Raw genomic sequence first — 22,443 nt, forward strand, 5'->3', positions numbered from 1 at the left:
TTTATGTATATATATATATTACAACTAATATAATCTATTATATAAAATTGAATACTTCCCATAATGAAAGAATTCTAGATATACGAACATACGCATTCAATTCTCTCTCTTTAATCATTTTCAGTTGGTTTAATTCACTTGGAAGTAAAAGTTCTGCTTCCCTACCTCTAACATCCTCTCTGTTGGCTTTTAACAATAAAGTAGCATTATTTTCCTTTAGTACTTCTTTTTTATGTAGTAGATTGGCTATATTCCATTCTAAATTTTGTCTCATAAAAGCGTATGAATGTTTTTCTTTAAATCTAAACAAAAACACGGCTCTAGCAGCAGATCTATCTACTGTTCTAGGAACTTCTTGGATCTCCAATACATTATATTTTATTAAAGATGAAATTGTAGATCTAATATCTTTTTCTTTCATTAGTGCAGTAGAGGTAATAACTTTTTCTGATACTAATTTGTTGGCTATAATACAACGGCATAATCGCATTGCAGATTGGCCTAAAGTGGAGGCGATCAAATAGTTATAAGTATGTGACCTTAAACATTCCATTAATTTAGTGTATGGGATATGGTAAACCCCTGGCTTTGTTTCTTGTAAGAAAGGGATAGATGACTGTGTTAATAGTCTTAAATGACCATTTACATAGGTAATAGATCTTGGATCATCATCATCATCAATGTCCATGTCCACTGTAGTTGTACTCTCATCTTCATTTTTATTGTCTTGTGCATCTTGATCTTGAATCTTGTCTGCAACGTGTTTTGGTAACGCAGGAATGACAAATCCATCCTCAGTCTTTATTTTTTTTCTAATGTTATCACTATCACTGTTAGGATTCTCACGTTTATTAATTGCTTTATCTCTGTTATGTGTGGAAACTAAACTACCACGCAAGTCTATGTCCTTTGGTAAATGTTTTGAGATGTCCAAAGCACTAAAGGTAAGACCTGGTGTGTTTTCTTCTTGTAAGATCGCTTCTTCACGGAAACTTTCTGCTTCGTCGAGATCTTGTAAAAGCCCTGTCTTGAACATTGGATTCCTTAAGCTTGGAGATTTTTGCTCAATGAGATTCAATGCAGTCTTGTAGATTAAAGCGGTCATGACACCTAATCTAGATTTAGCAAATTTAATTAATTGATTTGATCTTCTTGATTTTAAAAATCTTTCTAAATTAAAAGTCAATGGGATATTCAATTTGACAGTCTTCAAAGAAGTCTTTGGATCAATAATGATGGTTTTTGATAGATCATTGACATTGTTGAGTAATTCAAAAAATTGTAATTTAGCTTTCCCCTTTGCCTCATTCCTCTTTTTCAAATCCGATAATGATGCATTTTTAGAGATTAGTTTGTATTCCTTTTCATAGATCAGATTCCATAGATCATTTAATGGTGTATAATTCAATTTATTGATTGGAATCAAGTAACCATTTTCTATTAATTTAACAAAGGTGTCGATAATTTCATGTTTTGGTGCGTCTGGACTACAACTTGATAAATAATCGCCTAGAGATAGGGAACCAACTGAGATAATATTTTGTACGATAGTGGCAGCAGAGGCCTGTTCATTATTTGAATTTGTTGAATCCTCCTTTGTGTCATCATCAGTAGCTAAAGGTGGGAATTTTTCATTAATTTCATTTAATATTAAACCAGAATATAGTAAGATATGTAGGCCATCCTCGTCATAGGAATAATAAGTCATTTTTTTGCCACCAGGTAGTATATCATCAAAACATTTAATTAAACGCAATTGGATCAAAGACACCAGAATTAATTTAATTTCCTTTATTGTGAAAGAAGGATTTCTATCACGTATTTCTCTGATGGATAATCTACCCAATGCGATCAAGGTGTCCATGATAGTTAAACATTTTGTACCCAAATGCGATCTAATCAATTCAGACCATAGAAATCTTTGTGGATTTCTTGATCTTTGCTCTAGAGTAGAAATATCAATGGAATCATTATTTAAACCGTTTGATATAGTGCTATTAACATTTGAAGTTTGAATTGAAGCAGGTATATTACTTTGCAAATTTACTGGTTGATCAGTCTTTTGATCTACACTATTTTTAATTGCATTTAAGGTACTTTCCATGATTTATTTAGATTAAACAGCTAAAATAAATCAAAAAATTAAAAAAACAAAAGAAGGAAGAAGAAGAGGAGGAGGTTTGATGGAATTTTACACTTATTCTTTTTTTTTCTTGCGTGTATAGGTAAGTGAATTTGTATATTTGATTTCACCTATCTTTAATATATATATATATAATTAAAGAATATTTATGTTCGAACAAGGGTAGTGCTGAATCAAATAACTTTCAATCTTCTTCTTTTTTTTTTTTTATTTTGATCTTTGATTCAATTCCTGCAACTTTTATTTTGCGATGCCCTCTTTCTCCGCAGTGCGACAAAAAGAAGAAAACGAAAAAAAAAAAATTGGAAAATTATGAAAATGGGATATTACCCGGAAAACATGAGAAACTTTACGTGCGGGTAACGTCATTAGCATGGAAAGCAGGTCTTTCCAAGAAATTTTGTAAAAACATGGCAGAACAAGTTAGGGTTTGTGTACGTCACACGCGCTTTTTCAAAAACATTTTTCACTAGAAACAAGTAACCCTACCCGGCATCTTCCGGGTATTTCGGACCAATCAAACGAAGAGAAAAGCAACAAAAACTAAACAAAAACAAAAACAAAACGTTTTCTCTGCGATTCTTTTTTAACCAAAACAAATGAATTAATTCCACTTACAGGGAAACAAATACATCATTTTGCACTGTTTGTTGATTTTGTCAGTATTATTCTTTTCCTTCTGCAAAAGCATCTCCCTATGATTTGTATGTATGCATATATATATATGTATGTGTGTGTGTATATATAGGTGTGTAGATACAGGTATAATAGGAAAGATTGGAATAGATACTAGAAGAGTACTTTAGAGTAGTAATGGCCGTTGGTTATAGTACTGTTGTTTGTTATCTTGCTTTGCTATTTTTTATTTTTTTCTTTTTAACTTCTGAAAGTTTGTATTTGGAAGAACTCCATTGGTTGTCTTGGCTCTTTTTCTCTTTCTCTCTCTCTGTCTCTTTTTTTTTTTTTTAAATTGTTTCTTGTTCTTTTTAAAACATTATATTCCTATTAATCATCCTTCGTCCTTCCCTCTCCCTCTCTCCCTGCTCTCGTCCCTTTAAGATTCTCCTCACTTAAAACCGTTTAACCCTTGCTTTGGTAGTTTTTTTTCTCTTTTTTCTGTCTGGATGGAAAGAAGGAAATGAACTTTAGATACATTTATTTAATATTACTTGAAGAAAAGTAGTTTTATTCGGCTCTTTATATTAGTTTTTGCTCCTTTCCTTCCTCCTATTTATTCATTGAGGGAAGATAAAAGCTATAAGAAATAGTACTCTCTTTAAAAATAGACTAGTCCTCTATATTCATATTCCTTTGTCACCACTATAAGTATAAAACTTCTTCAATAAAATCAATTATTTTATTTTATTTTATTTTATTTTATTTTTTCCCCCTTCCATAAGTCTTTATAAGGTACTTGTAATATTTACTTTTATATATAATTCAACTCCATTAGATAAAAATAATAATCATAGGAAGAAGAAGAGGATATTACAGAATATAATAGTCTCCCACTATAATGTTATCCAAGTTACAATTAGTCAGAAACTACACTATTAGTGCCATCGATAAGCCAGGCAAGTTATCTACTTTGATTATTAAAGTCCATGCCGGTTCCCGTTACAGTCCAAAGGATGGTGTATCCCATCTTCTAAGTCGTTTTAACTTTCAAAATACTAACGCCAAATCATCCCTAAGATTAGTCAGAGAATCAGAATTGTTGGGGGGCCAAGTCGAATCTAAGGTCTGCAGGGAATATATCACTTTGAAGGCAAATTTCTTAAAGGAACAATTGCCTTATTTCGTCGAAACTCTGGGGAACGTCCTATATAAAACCTCTTTTAGACCACACGAATTGATTGAATCCGTTATCCCTGCTGCAAAACACGATTTGCATGAAGCCAATAAAGATCCAATTTGGAAAGCTAACAACCTATTATACCAAGTAACTTATAGAAATGATGGTCTTGGTAAGCCTGTCTTCTACGATGGGGTGGAAAATGTTACTTTAGAAGATATCAAAGATTTTGCCAACAAAGTTTACACCAGAGAGAATATTGAGATTCATGGTGTGGGTATCAATGCTAACGACTTAAACAGATTCGTCACTGACTCCCTAATTAACAGTTTACCTGTTGGTAAGTCTTTGAAATCTTCTGTTGAACCAAAATGCTTCATTGGTGAAACAAGATTAAGATCAGCTGGTGAGTCCGTCGCTGCCATCTCAGTCCCATTAAATAAGGCAAACATCGCCACTTACCAAGTGTTGTCTACTTATCTGAACTCCTCCTTGTTCCCACATATTGTTAAGGCAGAGTTTGCCACCTTTGACAACAATACCTATGGTTTGTTTAAACTGTTTGTTAAGAATGAAGATCCAGATGTCGTTACCAAAGAAATCAAAGAAGTTGTCTCAACATTAAAGAAGGGTTTAGATATCTCTGGGGCTGTTACCTTGACTAAATCACAATTCCCTACTGAATCTCTTGCTAAGGATCTAGAAAAAGTGAAATTATTCAAGTTAGGTGATTTCAGTTTTGTAGCACTTGGTAATGTCTCCAAATTACCATTCAAAGATGATTTATAGTTTGGATAATAACGGTGGGTTCATTCTATATACATGTATGTTTGAAGGTTATTCGATGTGAAACAAAATGAAATATTTCACACTACTATATTCATCCTTTGCTTCAATTACACTTTGTTAACATTTATTTATTCGATTATAATTTATTCTTTAATTATTATTTTTTTTTCTATTCTTAATTTTAGTTATTCCTTTATTTATGTAGTTTATTCACTGAACAATTTCTTTTTTTGACTTATATTTATACATATCTTAACGTGTCTATTCTTTTTTTTTCTTTCTTCTTTCTCTATATTTTCCTTTGTGTGTATTAAGGTTTTATCATTGTTTACTTTGGTTATAACGTTATCATACAATATTCGACTGATTGAAATGAATATTGCTAATATTGTCTTTACATATTGGTTTCTATATAAATAATTAATAAGCAGTATACCTAAACAGTCGTATTATAAATAGTTTATAAATGAGTAATACACCTGGACTCTTTCTTATTCTATCTTCGCATCATTTTCAAATGGTTCCATGACAGTCAATCCCCATTTAGCCAGCATAGCTTTATCTTCTTCCCAACTATTACACAAGGTGGTTAACATTTTTTTCCCAGAGAAGATACTGTTACAGCCAGCCATAAAACACATTATTTGTTCATATTCCTTCATTGTATATCTACCAGCAGCCAACCTAATGATGGATTTTGGCATAGTGATTCTTGCAGTTGCTATAGTTCTCAACATATCCTCAAGTGTCAATTTTTTAAAACCTGGTTTATTTAATTCTTCAACAATTGGGGTTCCTTCAATTGGAACCAACCTATTGATTGGTATAGATTCTGGATATGGATTCATATTAGACAAAGTTTCTAAAAACCCGATTCTATCTTCTTCACTTTCACCAAGACCTAAGATACCACCAGTACATACTTTAACACCACTCTTTTGCACATTTTGGATAGTTTTCAACCTATCGTCATAAGTTCTAGTAGAGATGATATTCTTATAATGTTCTCTTGAAGTGTCCACATTATGATTATAGGCAGTTAAGCCAGCTTCACCTAACTGTTTGGATTGTTTTTCAGTCACCATACCCAAAGTAACACAAGTCTCTAACCCTAATTCATTAACCTTTGAGACCATTTCAGAGATTTTTTTAAGTGCGGATTTTCTGCCATTCATATCCCTCCATGCAGCACCTAGACAGAATCTGGTAGAACCATGTTTCTTGGCTTCCTTAGCCTGGTTGATGACGGATTTTACATCAACCAAACTTTCCGCTTCCAAACCAGTATCATTTTTGGAAGATTGAGCACAATATTTACAATCTTCTGTACAACCACCAGTCTTGATATTCATTAATGTACACATTTGAACCTTGTTTGGTTGATGGAATCTGCGATGTTGCAATTGTGCTTGGTGTACTAGTTCCAATAACGGGGTTTTATAGATAGATCTAAGTTCTTCTCTAGTCCAATCATTTTTAGGTTCCTTTAGTGAAAGTGCATATGAAATGATTGGGTTTGTGGTATTTGTATGAATGAATCTGAAAACGAAACGTTTAGAGGCAATTGGCAGGCTTGAAGAGATCATCATGTCTTGGGTGAAGAGGAGGGGAAAAAGAAGTATGGTAAATGAATAGAAAAGAAACAAAATGGTTGTAATTAAAACAGGATTGAGGTTAGAGGTCTATTCAGGAGCGAAACTGTTCATCAAACAATGAAGTAGATATGAAACACGATTGAATGTCAAATATCCTTTTTATATATATGCTTGTGTATGTGTTTATGATATTGTGGGACCCAATATTAATGAATTTTGTTTGTAACGACATTTCCATCGTATAGAACTGAACTCAACAAATTCCATGTACTTTTATCATATAATGCAACATAGTCTAAAAATTAGATAATAACAATGAATGAATGAATTGATTTAATCATCATTTACCATTGTTGTTGACTGATCATTACCAACAATCAATCGCTTTTCATCACGATAGCCTAATCCCATAAATGTATATCCTCTCCATGTCCTATACCTACTATTGTCATTGTTTGTTCCTATATGCATTGTCTTCCCTGGGAAAGAAGAATTTTGACTTTGGTTGAAGTGCTCGAGGCTTCACTAGAAAGATTGACAAGACTCATTTCCTAATTTGGAAAGTACCTTTCATGTGACAGATCCATTTTACTGAAACTTTTTTTTTTACTTCTTTATTTGGTTGTTCGGCAGAGTTTATCTCTATTATCTGTTAAAGGAATCGATCATGGTCTCATTTACATTAAATATATTCATTCAGTGGTTTTATGTGGCAATTAAAGGACTAATTCAGTTGTTGTATGGTTAGTCTTAAAATCAACAAGAATAGACGACTAAATATTTGAAATGAAATGATAGAATCTTGGAAAAGGACTTATAAATAAGACCTCATATTGAACTCTCGAGCTATTAAGTAGAAGTTGGAACACTCACTTGCTTGCAAAGATAGAAGATAAAGAAGAAATGAAAGGTGGGAACTAGTCTGTTGTAACTTATTTTAAGTTTGAGAGAAGAAATGAAGATTGAGTGTAACATCTTTTGTTATTGAGTAACAAGAAAAAATTTCAAACATGGAATCTTTACCATTTCCATACCATCTATTGGCCGGTGCCTGTGCAGGGATCTCCGAGATATGTATCATGTACCCTTTAGATTTTGTAAAGACGCAAATGCAGATTAAGACAGCTATGAAAAGTGTAAATTTGAAAGGATGTAGGTTAGATGAAACTATGATTCAAACGTTTACCAGGATTGTTCAACAGGAAGGAGTATCGAGATTGTATAAGGGGATCATATCTCCCATCTTATTGGAAACACCGAAAAGAGCTATAAAATTTGCTTCGAACGATTTCTTTCAACAATTTTATAAAAAAAATTTCAATGTCAACAATGTAAACCAATCAATATCTATCCTTGCAGGTGCATCAGCTGGTGCAATGGAATCATTTTTGGTGACACCCTTTGATTTAGTCAAAATCAGATTACAAAATTCTAAAGAACTTCAAACTTCGTTTCTTAAATGTTTTAAGAGTATTATAAAAGAATATGGGATCAGGGGAGTTATGCTTGGTTGGGAACCAACAGTATGGAGACATCTGGTTTGGAATGCAGGCTATTTTGGTATAATTTTTCATATTAAAACATTCCTCGATAATCATTTCCCGGATTCTTCAAAAGTAGGGAAAAATTTAGTGGCAGGATCTTTAGGTGGGTGTTTGAGTTGTTTCTTAAGTGTTCCATTTGATGTAGTCAAATCAAGGGTTCAAAATGGAGATACTGATGCATTGAAGAAATATCGCGGGGCATGGAAAGCAGTCAATGTGATTAGAATCGAGGAAGGGCTTCCCTCCTTATATAAAGGGATAGTACCTATTATCTGTAGGATGGGGCCTAGTGGTGCCTACTTGTATGTGACATTTACAACTTTAATAGAGTTTTTCCAAAATAATATTATCCTTAGGTGATGAATACTAGTGTTTACAAAAATTAATTAGTATTAGTTGTTGCTTATATGTATGTTAATATACGGATAGACAGATAGATAAATGTTGAAATATTTTGTTAATTAGTTGAAAAAAGAGTTGATATTATTTCATTTGAAAGTGCATAAAATATTTTGTGTGTAATAATATTCTTGAAACTTTACTGGTCGGAAGATTGTGTAAAAGGTTTTGTCGTTTAATAGATAAGTTATATTATTTCGTGAAAATATGAATGTTCTTACTTCAGCAACATATTAAATTTAATAATAACCTTGTTTTATTATTACTGTTGATATTTTCTTGTTATTGTATTAATTTTGTATGGTGGTAATAGATAAGTACTAATAACAATACTAAGTTTTCTTAGAGAAAAAGAGAGCTTACACTTGACTTGTTTCTTTAATTGTCATTCAATCAAATGCTAATTGCAAGATGGTATGACTATAAGTGTTTATGTACATCCACTAATTATTTTTATGGAAAATTCTTCTTTGCTGTTAGCAAATATTTCCAAAACGATAAATTCCTTCATTTAAAGAAAGAACACACGAATATAATAAATACATAAGTACCCATCGAAACACAAAATCTTATCTAAATAACATCCAATGTATTCCACAAACCTAGTAATTTATTACCCTTGTTATTTCGAAAAGAAAAACTAAATGACCGATTTTTGGTCACTTAAAACTAAGATCCATTCCATAGATACGTAATTGTGATTATGATGAAATATGCTTACATAAATGGTTATGAATGAATTCTTATAGTGAAGAAAATATGTTTTATATACTATTTCACTTTTTTCTTTATAAAAAAGATCTATTTTTTATTCTTCAATGTAGCTTATTTTCAAACTATGATACATAGAAAAAAGTAAATCTATATAGCTGACAAATCAAAGTATAGAAAGAAACAAATAAAATAGATTTTACTGAGATCATTTTACAATATTCAGAATTTGTAAACCAAGAAAGTTACACTAACAAATATAAAATTTATTTTGGCTCTTTTATTTAGCATTTAGAGACTCTCCTTCACATCGTTTTAAAATTAAATTTCTATCAATATACTTTTGTCTGCTCTTTCAACATTGTATTTCGATTACCTATGGTAAATAAATAAAATCAAAACTGCTAACTTGACAATTTTTCTATAGCAGAGTTTTACCCTTTGCTAAACTCTCTATGATATCAAAATATTTGATTTTATGCAGTTTCATATAATATATAAACTTTTCAAATAGAATTTTCTTAACTATTGTAATATATTCAGTCTCTAAAATTTTGATGTTATAAGAATATTCTAATAGCATTGTAAATAAATTATGGATAAACTCTAGAAAAGCATCTTTCCTAACTTTTTTCTTATCAAATGCTTTTATAAAGATGCTACTTATATTATCCATAAATATATCAATCTGGTTTTGTATAGTTTCCAATGAATTAAGTGCACCATTTAACGTACGGTATTCCAGCCTTAATCTAAATAAATCTAAGATACGCTTATATGTTTTTATGGTAGATGGATTATTAATTATTGGAATATTCAAAGATTCTTTACTCTTCCAAATCTCTAAACTACTAACATCAATGTTAAGTCCGCAAAATGAAAGGATACGGTGATTAGAAAGAGTACACCTAGAGTCCACAACAACAATTTTCTCCTTTTTAGCCACTGCATTATAATCACCAAAACCTAAAACTGCCAGGTCTCTTATCTCCATGATCTGGTCTTTATCTGTGGATACTATTAAGAAATCATCAGCAATTCTAATAATCAAAAGTTGATGTCCCTCACGGCATCTAAACTGTTTAAAACTCTGGATCATATCATCATACAAAATATCAACTAATAATGGAGAATAACTTGAACCTTGAAATATACCGTCTTTTCTAAGATAACATTTATCATCAATCCATAATGCTGTTTTGAAAAGTTCGAATTTTATAGCATCAAGTATACTCTCAACAGTGAAAAAAAATTCTTGATTATTATTAATGTACAATTTCTCTGAGACTTTTCCTTTATCATCGTTAACTATATGTTTTATTTTCAATCTTCCGTCAGTTGGATTATAAACCGTATAGCTTTTAACATAAAAATTTGTTTCAGATTGTAGCAATGCCTTAATCACGGAGAAGAGTTTTTTTCTTGGAATTGAATCATAACAAGATGCAACATCGAACTTCATAAAATACAACTCAGGTAGAGTGTTATGCTGCTTTATTAAATCATTCTTAAAATTCAACAATTTATTAGCAACTTGAAAAGGTGAACTAACCTTTTCGAAATCAGTAGCCCTTTTATAACGAAGGTAATTTAGTATTGCTTGCATAGGTATAACCACCTTCAATCTATTTATTTTATAAGATAAATGTTCTTCCTCATCTGCTCCTCTGGATGGGATGGCAATAACTCTAAATTCTCCATTAGCCTTTTTAGGTATAACCCTTATTCTATTATGATTGAATTCAGAAAGAAGATAACTATTATGATTCCTACAAACAGTATTCTCAAATAGATACTTGTTAAAATATTCAGAGATAAAAGGCGTAGTCAATCTTTGCCAAATATCATGTCTGAAATAGACTATATCAGTCAATGAAGATATTTCAGTACAATAGAAAAAGGATTTGATTATTCTAGGGACCATACTCGTCAGTAACCACAAAACAAAATTTTTAAATAATATCTGACTTCTTTTATGATTATCTCGATCAGTACCGGTATACAAATAGATAATTTCCTTCATCCGTACTTTTGAAATTAAATCATTGATATATAATACACCATTGAGAGGAAGATTAATCAAAGCAGATATTCCCTTAAAGATTTTTGATTTATTATGCTTTGATCCGAACATAGATAATGGAATAAGCTTTTCTAAAACCAGAATAACTAATCTAACAACGTTTTTCTTTGGAGTCTGAAGATCTAAATGTGATGTATAGTTTCCTGTTGATTTAACAGGACACAAATAATTCAACATAGAAAAATAATTGTTTTTTCTATTACTGCAGTTTCTAATCAATAAATTTAATTGAGTATTTATCTCAATTTTCTGACGTTTAGTTAAGTTAATTGACCATGTACAGAATATAGATCGTCTTAAGTCATCTAATTTACACCTATTTATTAATGGATCAAATGTTCCAAACTTCGTATAATTTCTGTGCAAAAAATGTTTCAAAGATATCATATCTATTTGTTTTGATGTTGAATCTTCAATCAACCATGACGGTGGGACTGTTGGTTTATTTGCCTGATTACCCAGTATTTGCTTCCACTTTTTACCGTCTAATTGAAACACAGAAAAATTAATCATCAAATCCATAAATTTAGAAATTCCAACAATATCAAATAACATTCTCCAATGAATAGTTTTCAATTCTTGGATCTGCCTATTTGGGGTATATGAGAAGAATGATTTATTGACATCATTTTGATGATTTCGTTTAAACCCAAAGACCAAAACGTTATTAAAAAAATTATTTTGTAATAAAAATCCTATCACAAAGTCAATTACCTCTTCATAAGTGGTCTGTATTGGGATGGTAGACAATTCAATCTTGTTAGCATTTCTTAACACAAAAGTACTCTTTAAAAATGTTTCAAATTGAAGTATATTTTTATTAACATATTTCAAGTCACCGAAATTGGTAAAGCCCTCCTTTTCAATTTCTTGCACCTTAAAAAACTCCTGAAGAGATAACATCGTTCATCTCTATTAATATCATCAATCTTGAAATAATTGTTATCAACCAGTCATAATAAATGATCAACAAAATCAGGTTTTCTTCGTAATACTTCAGATATTATTATTGCCAACTATATCGAATAATTTTCACAAAGCATTGAAAATAATGAAAAAGAAAATATTAAAGAATGAACATCAGCTAGCATATAAGAACACTACATTATAACTTCATTACTTACCTAAAGTATGATGAATTAAAAACAATAGGTCACTGATTAGCCTTGCTACATCTGCCTTGTATAGATTTGTTGAAGGTAGTAAAAAACATACACTTATTTCATGTGAGATATGTATATAACACCATTGAGCAAAAGTAATCTAAATATTGTGTGTAAAGAAATAGAATATGTTATAACCAAACCCAAGAAAATATTGTTTTTTCACGCTGACTTTTATCAATGATCTATTAGTAAATTTTTATAATCAATTTACTGAATTATATCCTATATATCCTTATTCAAGATATACTATCGTATTTTTCAAAAACCTAATTAATGTTATTCAGTAAAGATGCTTGATATAACAACATCAACTGCTCTATTTATCTTTTATTGAAATCAATGATTAATAAATTATATATATATCAGTATATAAGACATTATTAAATTATTAACAGTCTGATTCATTATTCATATCACTCATAAAAAACATCAATTCTTCATCATCTACCTCATTATCAATTTCCATATCTGGACTTGTTGCATTTTCTAGATAATTTCTTTTTTCTTTTAACTTGTGTGTATCTCTGGTTATTTTAGATGAATTCATATCATGTATCTTTCTCTCCTCATCTTCCAAAATATCAGTCGATTGAATACTTGGTTTGTGTAATTTAGCATGCGCTGGTGTTGACATTAATATTGGCTGTGAGATATAATAGTTCTGATTATATACCAATCTATCCCTATTGTGCGAATCACTGAGTTGAATTGACTTCTCCAAACTTCCTAAAGATTTAGGTGATTGGTTCAGCCGCAGCCTAGGATCAACCTTCTTATATATAACACCACTTTGACTTCTACCACGTTCATATTCTTGTGTTTGAAGCTGTGTAGTCGCGTTAGACACTTGCATTTCATGAGGTTCCATTGTTTTTTCTACTTCATGATAGGATATACTTTCTCCACCATATATTGGTGGTAAAATAGACTGTTGACTTTTATTTAAGGAGTTCTTGCGACTGCTTACGGCGCTTGCACTAAACTCATTTTGATGAACATTGAAATATTTGGTGTTATCCTGATGATATGGAGACATAGAGTAAGAGAATGTTTTGGTGATTGGCGACACAGATTGTAATTGCCCCTCATGTCTTTCTTGTCCTTCAGCAATCAAACTAGAAGCATTATCGACTTTATTAGCATCTCTATTGTGCGACAAGATGTAACTCATAGATAAGTCTTCACTTAATAAATTATTACTGACCTTTAAATTTTGGTATCGAAATAGAGATTGTGATATGTTATCATCCTCAGCATGATTTGAGAACTTATTTTTTATTTTTATTTCTGGCTTAGAGTCAAGCAACTTAACAAAAGCTAATAGGTCATCATGACTAGTATTTTGAAAAAACGTATTATCAAGCAAATTTGGTTTTTTAGTGTTTCCTTTATCTTTTAAAATTGTACCCTCATCTAACCGAAGTGCTCTATCGATACTATTGAGATTTTCAATATTTCTATTTATTGAAGAATGACGCCGAATGTTACTAAAAGATGAAAGAAATTTAGAATTGCTTTCAATGCTGCCGGTATCTGCTCTTGGTACGAAATTGCTTGAAACAATACTATCTGAATGATTCCCCAACAAATTATTATTATTGTTATTATTAATAGCATTTGTACTGATTATATTATTGTTGGCAAAATTAGATCCAATACTTGAGCGTCTTGCAGATGCATTAGCATATACGGATGAGACAGACGGGTTTCTGCTTGGAATTTGACTAGTACTTTTCTCGTATACTAAACTATTCAAAGAGCCAACCTTAAATGGTTGAACCTGTCTTGTAATTCCTCCATGTTTTTTTGAAGTAGATAATTGTTGTTGTTCCAAAGATGTTCCTGGAACTCCAAATATCGGTCTTATACTGGGTGATATGGATGTTGATTGTTGTAGTTCTTGATTACTGATTGTATGTAATGTAGGACTAACACCTGTAGGAAATTTGCCCTTCTGCGATTGATTTTGTTTCAACTCATTGTCCTCAGAAACAAACAAGTTTTGTAATTGAAATTTGCATTCTTTTCTATAAGACACAGACACTCTTAATAGTCCATATTTAGTCCAAATAGGAGTAATCTTTTTCTGTTCCAAATGCGCTGGGATATTTGTTTCATTGATCTTGTTGGAATATGTTGTTAGTATTGGCTTACTCAATCCTATTCTTCCCCTTGATAATATTGGTTTGGAACCATCGATAATTCTAGAACCTATGGATAAATATTGATTATTAATTGACTTTATCAAAGAATTAATAGGTAGTAACTGAATCAGTGTATGCAAATACCGAAGTAATAAAGTGATTTGATTATTTAGCAGATTATCACCATCTTCTGTAATATTTTCATTGTCGACTGTGGTATTATCTAATTCCAACAACCACCGTTCAAGGACCACCTCAGTCTTTTTTGTACCTTTACACACACTCCACAGATTTCCATCTCTATCCATCAATCTAAGAAGAAAGCTTTCAGGCAAATTTCTTAAATCGAGGTATATTTCAATAACTAAAGGGGGTAAAACAGATTTTCCATCGAAATGCAACCAAGTTTGAATATTATTGGGAAGATCATATATTTGATAATTATTCATAATTTCAAACCAACTTTCAGACAAATTCCAGTATTCTCTTAGAGTATTGGATGAGGATAGTTCCTTGGAACATATCAGAAGACATGACTTAAGGAAAAAGCTATCAATTAATTTCAAAATTTCTTTATCTTGCTCAGAGATGACATGTTCTTTAGAGTTACTGCAATTTTGATGCAATGGAATAGTAGACATTTTATTAAAATACAATATGTAATCATCAATTCCTTTCTCTTTTTCTTATTTTACTTTATTTGTATTATGATTTCTTGAATATTATTTCTGTTTGGAATATTGTTTGATATTAAATAAAATACCTTTATAAAATTTGATAACTTTTATCGTCTAGTAACATATATATCTTGATGTTAAATACAATAATTTTAATCAGTTAAAAAGAAAAAATGCAAAAGGAATATATAGTAATCTTAGTGTAGCACTAATATTTTATCCACACACAAATATGATCGGTGCTTAACTACCAGCTAAAGAGTGTTTATTTCTCGGTGGTGATTTATCTACAAAAATAGAACTTTTTATACTTATGATTAGTTATTGGATATTAAATTACCCACTTATTGGACTCAAATACTGAAATACGCTATGTTGTTACCTTTGTTTCTTATTTTTCTTTTTCCTGCTTTTCTGACTGTCTTTTAAAGTGAATCAAACAGTTTGACACATTCCCACAGAAACAACAAAGCGGTTCCTTTTCTTTCTCTCTTTTTTTAAATATACACCACCCCAGGCAAAAAAAGTTCTACCACTAATAATACGAGCTGTGGGTAAGTGAAACATGCATTATTCAATAGAAGAGATACACAAGGTGTATTTACTAGGTGTATTCCCTTGCCAGAATGCTGCAAACAGAGTCAAAGTCAATGTAGTGCCTAGTTTCAAGGATAGAGACACAGAAAACAAGTACTATATCATATTAAAAAAAAAAAATTCAAATTGACCATAAAAGATAAACAATAAATACCACTTCTAATATACAATATATTTATGTATTTTATATCCAAGTTAATAAATTATTCTCTCTTATTCGCATGCATCATCTCCTTCAAAAGATTGCCAGATATCGTAGAATAGATCCAATAGACATCCACTACTCCATGCTTGGGTTGGACTTGAATCATTACAAAGAGCTCCGTCCTTGTTGGTTAGCTCTGTAAGACCGGCCCATGGACTCTTCATTATCCATTCTCTATGTTTGATTAATCTGTAATATAATTGTTGGTACATGTAAGAGGATGGTTTGGACTTTGGTTTATTACTTGCCCTTGGATTAGTCAAGAAATTGAAATAAAGAAAAGCTCTTAGGAAATAACCTGTACACCAAACCCATTCCGGACCTTGATGATAATTCCTACCCTTCGAAGTAGCAAAGTCAGTAGAGTCCTCACCATTATTATAATATGGACGATAATTGTAGTCGCTTGGATCCAAAGTACGCATACCAATAGGCCCTCTAATAATCTTATCTGCAATACCTATGGCTTTAGTGGCATATTCAGGGGTAAACAATTCAGGTGCCACCACCATAGCAATAGCAAAGTTTGGTCTCAGTTGGTAATCTTCATATGGTTTACCCGATCTATAAAGGTCTTTGTAAATACCTCTTCTATTAACAATAGATGAATCAATATCAAATTTATCATCATCTTTTGAATCTAATGGGATATAGAATTTCTTCTCGAAATTATCTTGTAACAACTTCTCCCACTCCTTCAAAGAGATAATAAAACCCTCTTGCGTCTCCACTTCTGAAAACTTAAATAAACCCTTGGATTGTAACTCATTAACAAATCTTAATGCACTCTTCAATAACCCATTAATTTCAATAGCTGCACCATCTCTTGGTGTACCTGGAATACCAGTAGATCCAGCTCTATTACTTTCACCCATCTTATCCATCCATGTACCACAATTATTTTGAGAGCCACCATGAATCAACCCTGTATCCCAGTCAACATACACTTTAACGTTAAAACCTTCGTCAGTCATGACACGATCTAAATTTGGCCCGGCATTAGCTTCTCTGTATTTGATACCTTTAGCATGTCTACTTAAAATTTCATAGATTATTTCTTCAATTGTATTGATATGAGTAAATGCTCTTGGATCATTCCAAGTAATATATTCATCGTTTTGGGGAAATCTTCTAGTAACTTGCTCCTTCAAGATATCTTCACCATTTGGAACAATATTAACATACTCCTGAATTGCTTGCAAGAAAAACCAAGCCGCATCACGTGCATTATATCTTGGGTTTCTGCCTGCATCAAGAAGATTTGGAATTAAACCATGCTTCAAAGTCTTAGCAAAGGCCAAGATATGATCTTGAGCAATATCATATCTACCGGTAGTTAATAATAAACCTCTCAATGAAATAAACACATCTCTACCCCAACATCTCATATAATCTGTACTAAAATGAGGTAAACCAGCAGCCATGCATGCGACTTGTTTATCTGGATATATTGACGTAGAGTTCAATTTAGAAATCATTTGGATACTAGTCATTGCCAAACTTTGGACAAAAGCAGTAGATTTACCTACATTGATAGACATTAATTGCATAGCACGTAAACGACAACAACCATAAAGGATACCAATAATTAGTGCAAAATAACTTGGTCTCAAGAAACTTGGCAATTGTTTGACTTTACCTAATCTGCTACGTAACCATTCCTGTACCTGCTTCACACCAGGTGCATCTTCATAATAAGCTAAACGATCAATTACATAATCAAGTGCCCAACAACCATCACGTAGATTAGCACTTAACGGGTGAGCCAAGTCATTTGTGAAAACGATATTACGCAAGACTGAAATCCAACCTTGTAAACCTGCATAAACTAAAGTACCATAACCAGGAATATTATAACACCCGCCTTGACCATAACTAGAATCTCTTTCCTCATTTTCACAGCGGTATAAGACATAGTTTAGGGATTCCAATGTCAAATTACAAGTAGCTTTAATAGCACCAGATCTAATAAAATGATCCAAAGTATCATCAACACCATTTTGTTGAGTACGGAAAATAGCAATGGATCCAGGTGGGAAATCACCTGGTGTAGTAATTGTGGAAGTTTGTGAATTTTCGTCATAGTCAATTCCAAAACCGGTCAATTCTCTTAATTTTGTTGGTATACCCTTGATAACTTTATTGGATTCTGTATCCTTAATATCACCAACCTTCTCTAAAGTATAAGCAAATTTCAAAATACATTTAGATTGTGGCAATACAACGGGTGGCAAAACTTGATAACCCACATTATTGTTAAATTTCATTCGAGCAATCAAATACCAACCCGAGCCAGTCTTTGCGTCACACCTATGAAATGTAATATATTGACCATCGTGATGTACATGCATCTCTGAATCTTCAATATCAAAAGATTTTCTAGAAATATCATCTCTAATTTCAAACAATTTAGTCTTAATATCACTGATACCATCACCATCTTTAACATCGTAAGTTCTTGTTTCAGTGACCAAATTCAACAACTTAGGGAAAATTTCATCATAACCATAAACAGATCCAATAGCGGAAGAACAAAGAGCCACTAAAGCAGCGTTAGGCAAAGTATCTTCTACTGTTCTCTTCTGGTATGGCATTTCATTATCATGTGTACAGTCCATAAATAGAGCATGTGGTGGTGTGGCAGTTAATATCTTAGGAATCATAATTTCAGAAACACATTTAATAGCATGGTCATCTTTGTTATATCTACAATATTCATGATCAATTTTAATATCTGCTGGATATGGAAAATTATCCATTGGTACAAATTTAAAGGAACCAATAGGTCTACCTCCATGTCTATGAACCAAACGAGACAGCTCCTCCTCTGACCATGATTGCATTGCCTCCCTTATTAAAGAGGAAATACCCAGTCTTTCCACAAATAAACAATCCATCATCTCAGAACCGGTGAATAATTCTGCCACAACATATAAGTTTGGATTAACTTTTCTTGCCAAATCTAGGAAATACTCACCTACATGTAAGGGAGTAGAATGACAATTATCAATTCTAAACCCATTAAAAATCCTAGCATTCATTTCAACGTATTTGGACATTCTATCCCAGAGGTATGGGGAATCTTGAGGACCAGAACCGTATCTCAATTTGACACAATCACCCCAAACGATAACTTCACGACGAACATAGGCCTTTGATTTATTTGAGGCAAAATCAATCAATGGATTACCATCCCAAATCCAACCATTGTTAGCCAAAGCATATGATTTACCGTCTTCACCAATGAAACGTGTAAAATAAGGCTCTGTCAACGGGAATTTATTATTAATTTCGCCTTGTTTAGGGCCATGTTCTTCTATTCTCAAATATTTTATACGATTAAACAGTTGCTCCAAAATCTCGTTAACATCATCATCGTATTCCTTGTATAAGGGTAGATTGATTTCATCTAATATACGTTGTACAAGACTTTCTGTTTGATCATTCCATACACTAACATCGTTGGTCCCATTACTCGATAAACTTTCTTTCAATATCGGGATTGTGTTCTCCAGTATCAATTTTTTAGCAAATCTTTCACCCAAGATATGGAAATTGTTACTAGTAGCGTTTGTGACCAAAAACTGTGCCATATCAGTAACGAATGTCTCAGATCCAGTAAATTTCGGAACATTTGCCAAAAGATCCTCGTTCAAGGAATCGAAACTCTGGGTCCATTGGGTTTTGAATTCTTTAATCAATGTTTTAACATCCATTACATAGAATTCCCAAAGTTTCAATGAGCCCAATACATGAATCTTAATCCCTTCCATAATTTTAATCAGGTCATCTTCATTGTTTAGCACGGTAGGATATCCATAATTCTTCAAATCTTTTGAGAAATTCAATAGACTCTGATCGAGTTCAATGGCAGCAATTAGATGAGGTGCGGTGTATTGGTTGTATCCTGCATCTGGATGTTCACGAAGCCATAGTGAGTTGTTTGCAGTGTGGTTAAAAACAATATCAGTCATAGAGAGAATATTTAGATCTTTGTATAGATGATCAACCATTGTTTTGACGTCCTTCTCTGACTTAAAGTACTGAGGGTCGAAAGTCAATTGGTCAAATATAGAATATGGAGAATTGGATTCACCTCTCTCTTGCAATGGTGTGAAATGGATCATATTGTATTTTTTTTTAGATATTTTGGCGAAAACACGGTCCCAGTCCCTTAAAGTTGGACCTAGCCATTTTGAGACCACAGATTGCAATGAGATAGAATTCAAAGGTAAAAGCTCTCCATTGTTGTTGAATAAAGTGGGCAACACGACAAAATAGAATTTACGAGTAGTCTCCAATTCTTCTTTATCATTTCTAAAAGACAGATAAAAACAAAAAGTACCAGGTTTAAAAATGGGTATAGAGATTTCGTCATCTCTGTGGAAGCTTGTCTTTATAACAATTTTATGGAATTTGTTTCTGTCAAAATCGGTCGAGCAATCCTCAGGAACATTAGTCCATACCAGCCCGTCTCTAGCAACGGGACTGCCAGCAGCAATTAGCAATTTCAAAGTGTAAAGTGGTACACCCCGGGGAGTGCCTTTAGGTAAAGGTAAGGAGGGTAAAGTCAGCACACCTTGACCATATGAAGAAGAAGCAGTCACAGGCTCTCCTTGATCGTTTAATCTTAATAACAAAGTTCTAGAAGTAATATCCATTTTATTATGTTCCAAAGTAAATAAAATAAGAAAAGAAAAATAACAAAAAAAAAGGAAAAAAAAATAAATGGTGGATGGAAGAAAAGGTAGAATGAATATCTATCTCTCTATCTGTCTGTCTATATATATATTTGTGTGTTTAAACAAATGAACAGAGAGAGAGAAAAAAAAATAAAAAGATAGCTTAGTTGATGATGTTATTTCTATTTTGAAATATATAATGTAGAAGACAACTGTTTTATACTCCAATTACAACATAATAATATAAGCATATACAGACATACATTCATGAATACGTATGTGTAAGCATGCATCTATATATATATGTATGTATGTATGTATGTATGTATTTATGTATACAATTTCCTTTAACCTGCTTTGTTCGAGGGTTTTGTTTTTTGTTTAAGTCCGTCCCCCCCCCTTAAAAAAAAATTCCTCGGTGTTTTTTATTTTCTTTTTTTTTTTTTTTTTCATTTACCCTCCTGTTGACTTGCCTCCCTTTTCCCTTTTGGTGTGATCAGCAAGAAGAAGAAGGAAAAAACAAAAAAGAAACGACAACAGAAATGAAACTCCTTGAATGGTGAAAGGGAGGGTAATGAAAAAAGGAAATAGAGAGAGGTTTGCGACAGGGTAAGTTTGTATTCGAATTCTAAACCCTAATATACCCTAAAACACAAATAGCTGTCCCATTGTGGTTGGTTAACCCACAGGAAACAAAGTGGTGAATGGAAGGGAGAGGGTCTGATTTTGGGTGACGATGCCACTGAAGTGCTTATAGAATATGCAGTACAATCATTACACAAATCAATCGAACTTGTAGATCAAACCTAAACATGTACCGAGTGTTTTTTGTTTTTTTTGAACAAATCAAAAGTTACATAGATCTTAGATGTGTACATATATACATATATACATATATCTATATATATATAGGTGAGGTCTTTTTCCTTGTCGTAAACAATCTCAGAAACATAACGAATAGAATTGATATAAACAGTACAAAGCCAATATAACGCCGAACAGAATGAACAAGATCAAGTTTTCCAAACCGAATTTATAAATATACAATTCTTTCAATTGCTGGATGTATTGGACAATAACTTTCCCGGACAACTTAGACTCCCCCTCCATTCTGACACCGAAGGAGAATGGAACTTCACCAAGTTTCTTCTCGTCATCTTCTGGCAAAGGCAACTTAGCCAACAGTTCCAAAGCAATCTTGAACCCCTGTGGGTTGATCTCGATTTTCTCCTCCATGGCTTTATCCAAATATTGTTTTTGTAGACCGAAGAAACCAGACATTGGGTCTGAGGCAATGGTCAATGGTCTTGCCATCAATCTTGCAGTGGAAGAGATTACACGACGGTACATGGGCCAATCCTTGTCGATGCCCACTCCTGGTGCATAACGGGTACCGATGACAAAAGCATGGTCTGCACGTAAGGAATTGAACAAGGATGGGACAGACTCAGGTGGGTGTTGAAGATCTGCATCCATACAGATCAAATAACGACCCTTGGCTTCCTTGAACCCACGTAGCACTGCAGAGGATAGACCACGTTCAGTGGTTCTTACAATGATACGGACGTTGTAGCCTTGTTTTTGTAATTGCTCTACTTCTTCAACGGAACCGTCTTGAGAGTTGTCATCGACGAAAATCAATTCTGTCTGTTCAGTGGCTTCGTTGCCCAAGGCAGCAAATAAACGTTGTGTCAAAGGTTTAATATTTAATTTTTCCTTGTATGCAGGAACAATGACAGATTGAGTGATAGCCATTTCGTGTATTATGTTTCTTTTGTTTTTTTTTAATACCACTGTTACTAATTAATCAAACGAAACAAAACAAAACAAAGCACACAATAAGAACAAATAAGGATCCTTATGGATAATGTACTGTATAACAGTCCTTTATTGTTTTTTTTTTTTTTTTTATC

At 32.4% G+C, this 22,443-nt stretch overlaps 8 protein-coding genes across 8 annotated transcripts; 2 read left to right on the forward strand and 6 right to left on the reverse strand.

Moving 5' to 3' along the window:
- Positions 1–37: 37 nt before the first annotated feature.
- RPC82 (DNA-directed RNA polymerase III subunit C82) lies at positions 38–2,104 on the reverse strand (the record flags this gene model as incomplete). The annotated part of the gene is made up of 1 exon (XM_064860958.1): positions 38–2,104. One exon carries the CDS (start codon positions 2,102–2,104, stop codon positions 38–40), a length of 2,067 nt encoding a protein of 688 aa, XP_064717198.1.
- Positions 2,105–3,659: 1,555 nt separating this feature from the next.
- On the forward strand, positions 3,660–4,727 carry QCR2 (ubiquinol--cytochrome-c reductase subunit 2; the record flags this gene model as incomplete). Its single annotated transcript, XM_064860959.1, has 1 exon — positions 3,660–4,727. The coding sequence occupies one exon, from the start codon at positions 3,660–3,662 to the stop codon at positions 4,725–4,727; it is 1,068 nt and encodes a 355-aa protein (XP_064717199.1).
- A 491-nt stretch (positions 4,728–5,218) lies between these two features.
- BIO2 (biotin synthase) lies at positions 5,219–6,316 on the reverse strand (the record flags this gene model as incomplete). The annotated part of the gene is made up of 1 exon (XM_064860960.1): positions 5,219–6,316. One exon carries the CDS (start codon positions 6,314–6,316, stop codon positions 5,219–5,221), a length of 1,098 nt encoding a protein of 365 aa, XP_064717200.1.
- Positions 6,317–7,332: 1,016 nt separating this feature from the next.
- Positions 7,333–8,226, forward strand: PWA37_004473 (uncharacterized protein; the record flags this gene model as incomplete). Its single annotated transcript, XM_064860961.1, has 1 exon — positions 7,333–8,226. The coding sequence occupies one exon, from the start codon at positions 7,333–7,335 to the stop codon at positions 8,224–8,226; it is 894 nt and encodes a 297-aa protein (XP_064717201.1).
- Positions 8,227–9,397: 1,171 nt separating this feature from the next.
- On the reverse strand, positions 9,398–11,962 carry EST2 (telomerase reverse transcriptase; the record flags this gene model as incomplete). Its single annotated transcript, XM_064860962.1, has 1 exon — positions 9,398–11,962. The coding sequence occupies one exon, from the start codon at positions 11,960–11,962 to the stop codon at positions 9,398–9,400; it is 2,565 nt and encodes an 854-aa protein (XP_064717202.1).
- Positions 11,963–12,613: 651 nt separating this feature from the next.
- Positions 12,614–15,010, reverse strand: ATG13 (serine/threonine protein kinase regulatory subunit ATG13; the record flags this gene model as incomplete). The annotated part of the gene is made up of 1 exon (XM_064860963.1): positions 12,614–15,010. The coding sequence occupies one exon, from the start codon at positions 15,008–15,010 to the stop codon at positions 12,614–12,616; it is 2,397 nt and encodes a 798-aa protein (XP_064717203.1).
- An 846-nt stretch (positions 15,011–15,856) lies between these two features.
- On the reverse strand, positions 15,857–20,509 carry GDB1 (bifunctional 4-alpha-glucanotransferase/amylo-alpha-1,6-glucosidase; the record flags this gene model as incomplete). The annotated part of the gene is made up of 1 exon (XM_064860964.1): positions 15,857–20,509. The coding sequence occupies one exon, from the start codon at positions 20,507–20,509 to the stop codon at positions 15,857–15,859; it is 4,653 nt and encodes a 1,550-aa protein (XP_064717204.1).
- A 963-nt stretch (positions 20,510–21,472) lies between these two features.
- Positions 21,473–22,285, reverse strand: DPM1 (dolichyl-phosphate beta-D-mannosyltransferase; the record flags this gene model as incomplete). The annotated part of the gene is made up of 1 exon (XM_064860965.1): positions 21,473–22,285. The coding sequence occupies one exon, from the start codon at positions 22,283–22,285 to the stop codon at positions 21,473–21,475; it is 813 nt and encodes a 270-aa protein (XP_064717205.1).
- Positions 22,286–22,443: the final 158 nt, after the last annotated feature.

Source organism: Arxiozyma heterogenica, assembly GCF_036370985.1.
Source record: "Arxiozyma heterogenica strain weizmannii chromosome Unknown scaffold_6, whole genome shotgun sequence".
Taxonomy (NCBI): Eukaryota; Fungi; Ascomycota; class Saccharomycetes; order Saccharomycetales; family Saccharomycetaceae; genus Arxiozyma; species Arxiozyma heterogenica.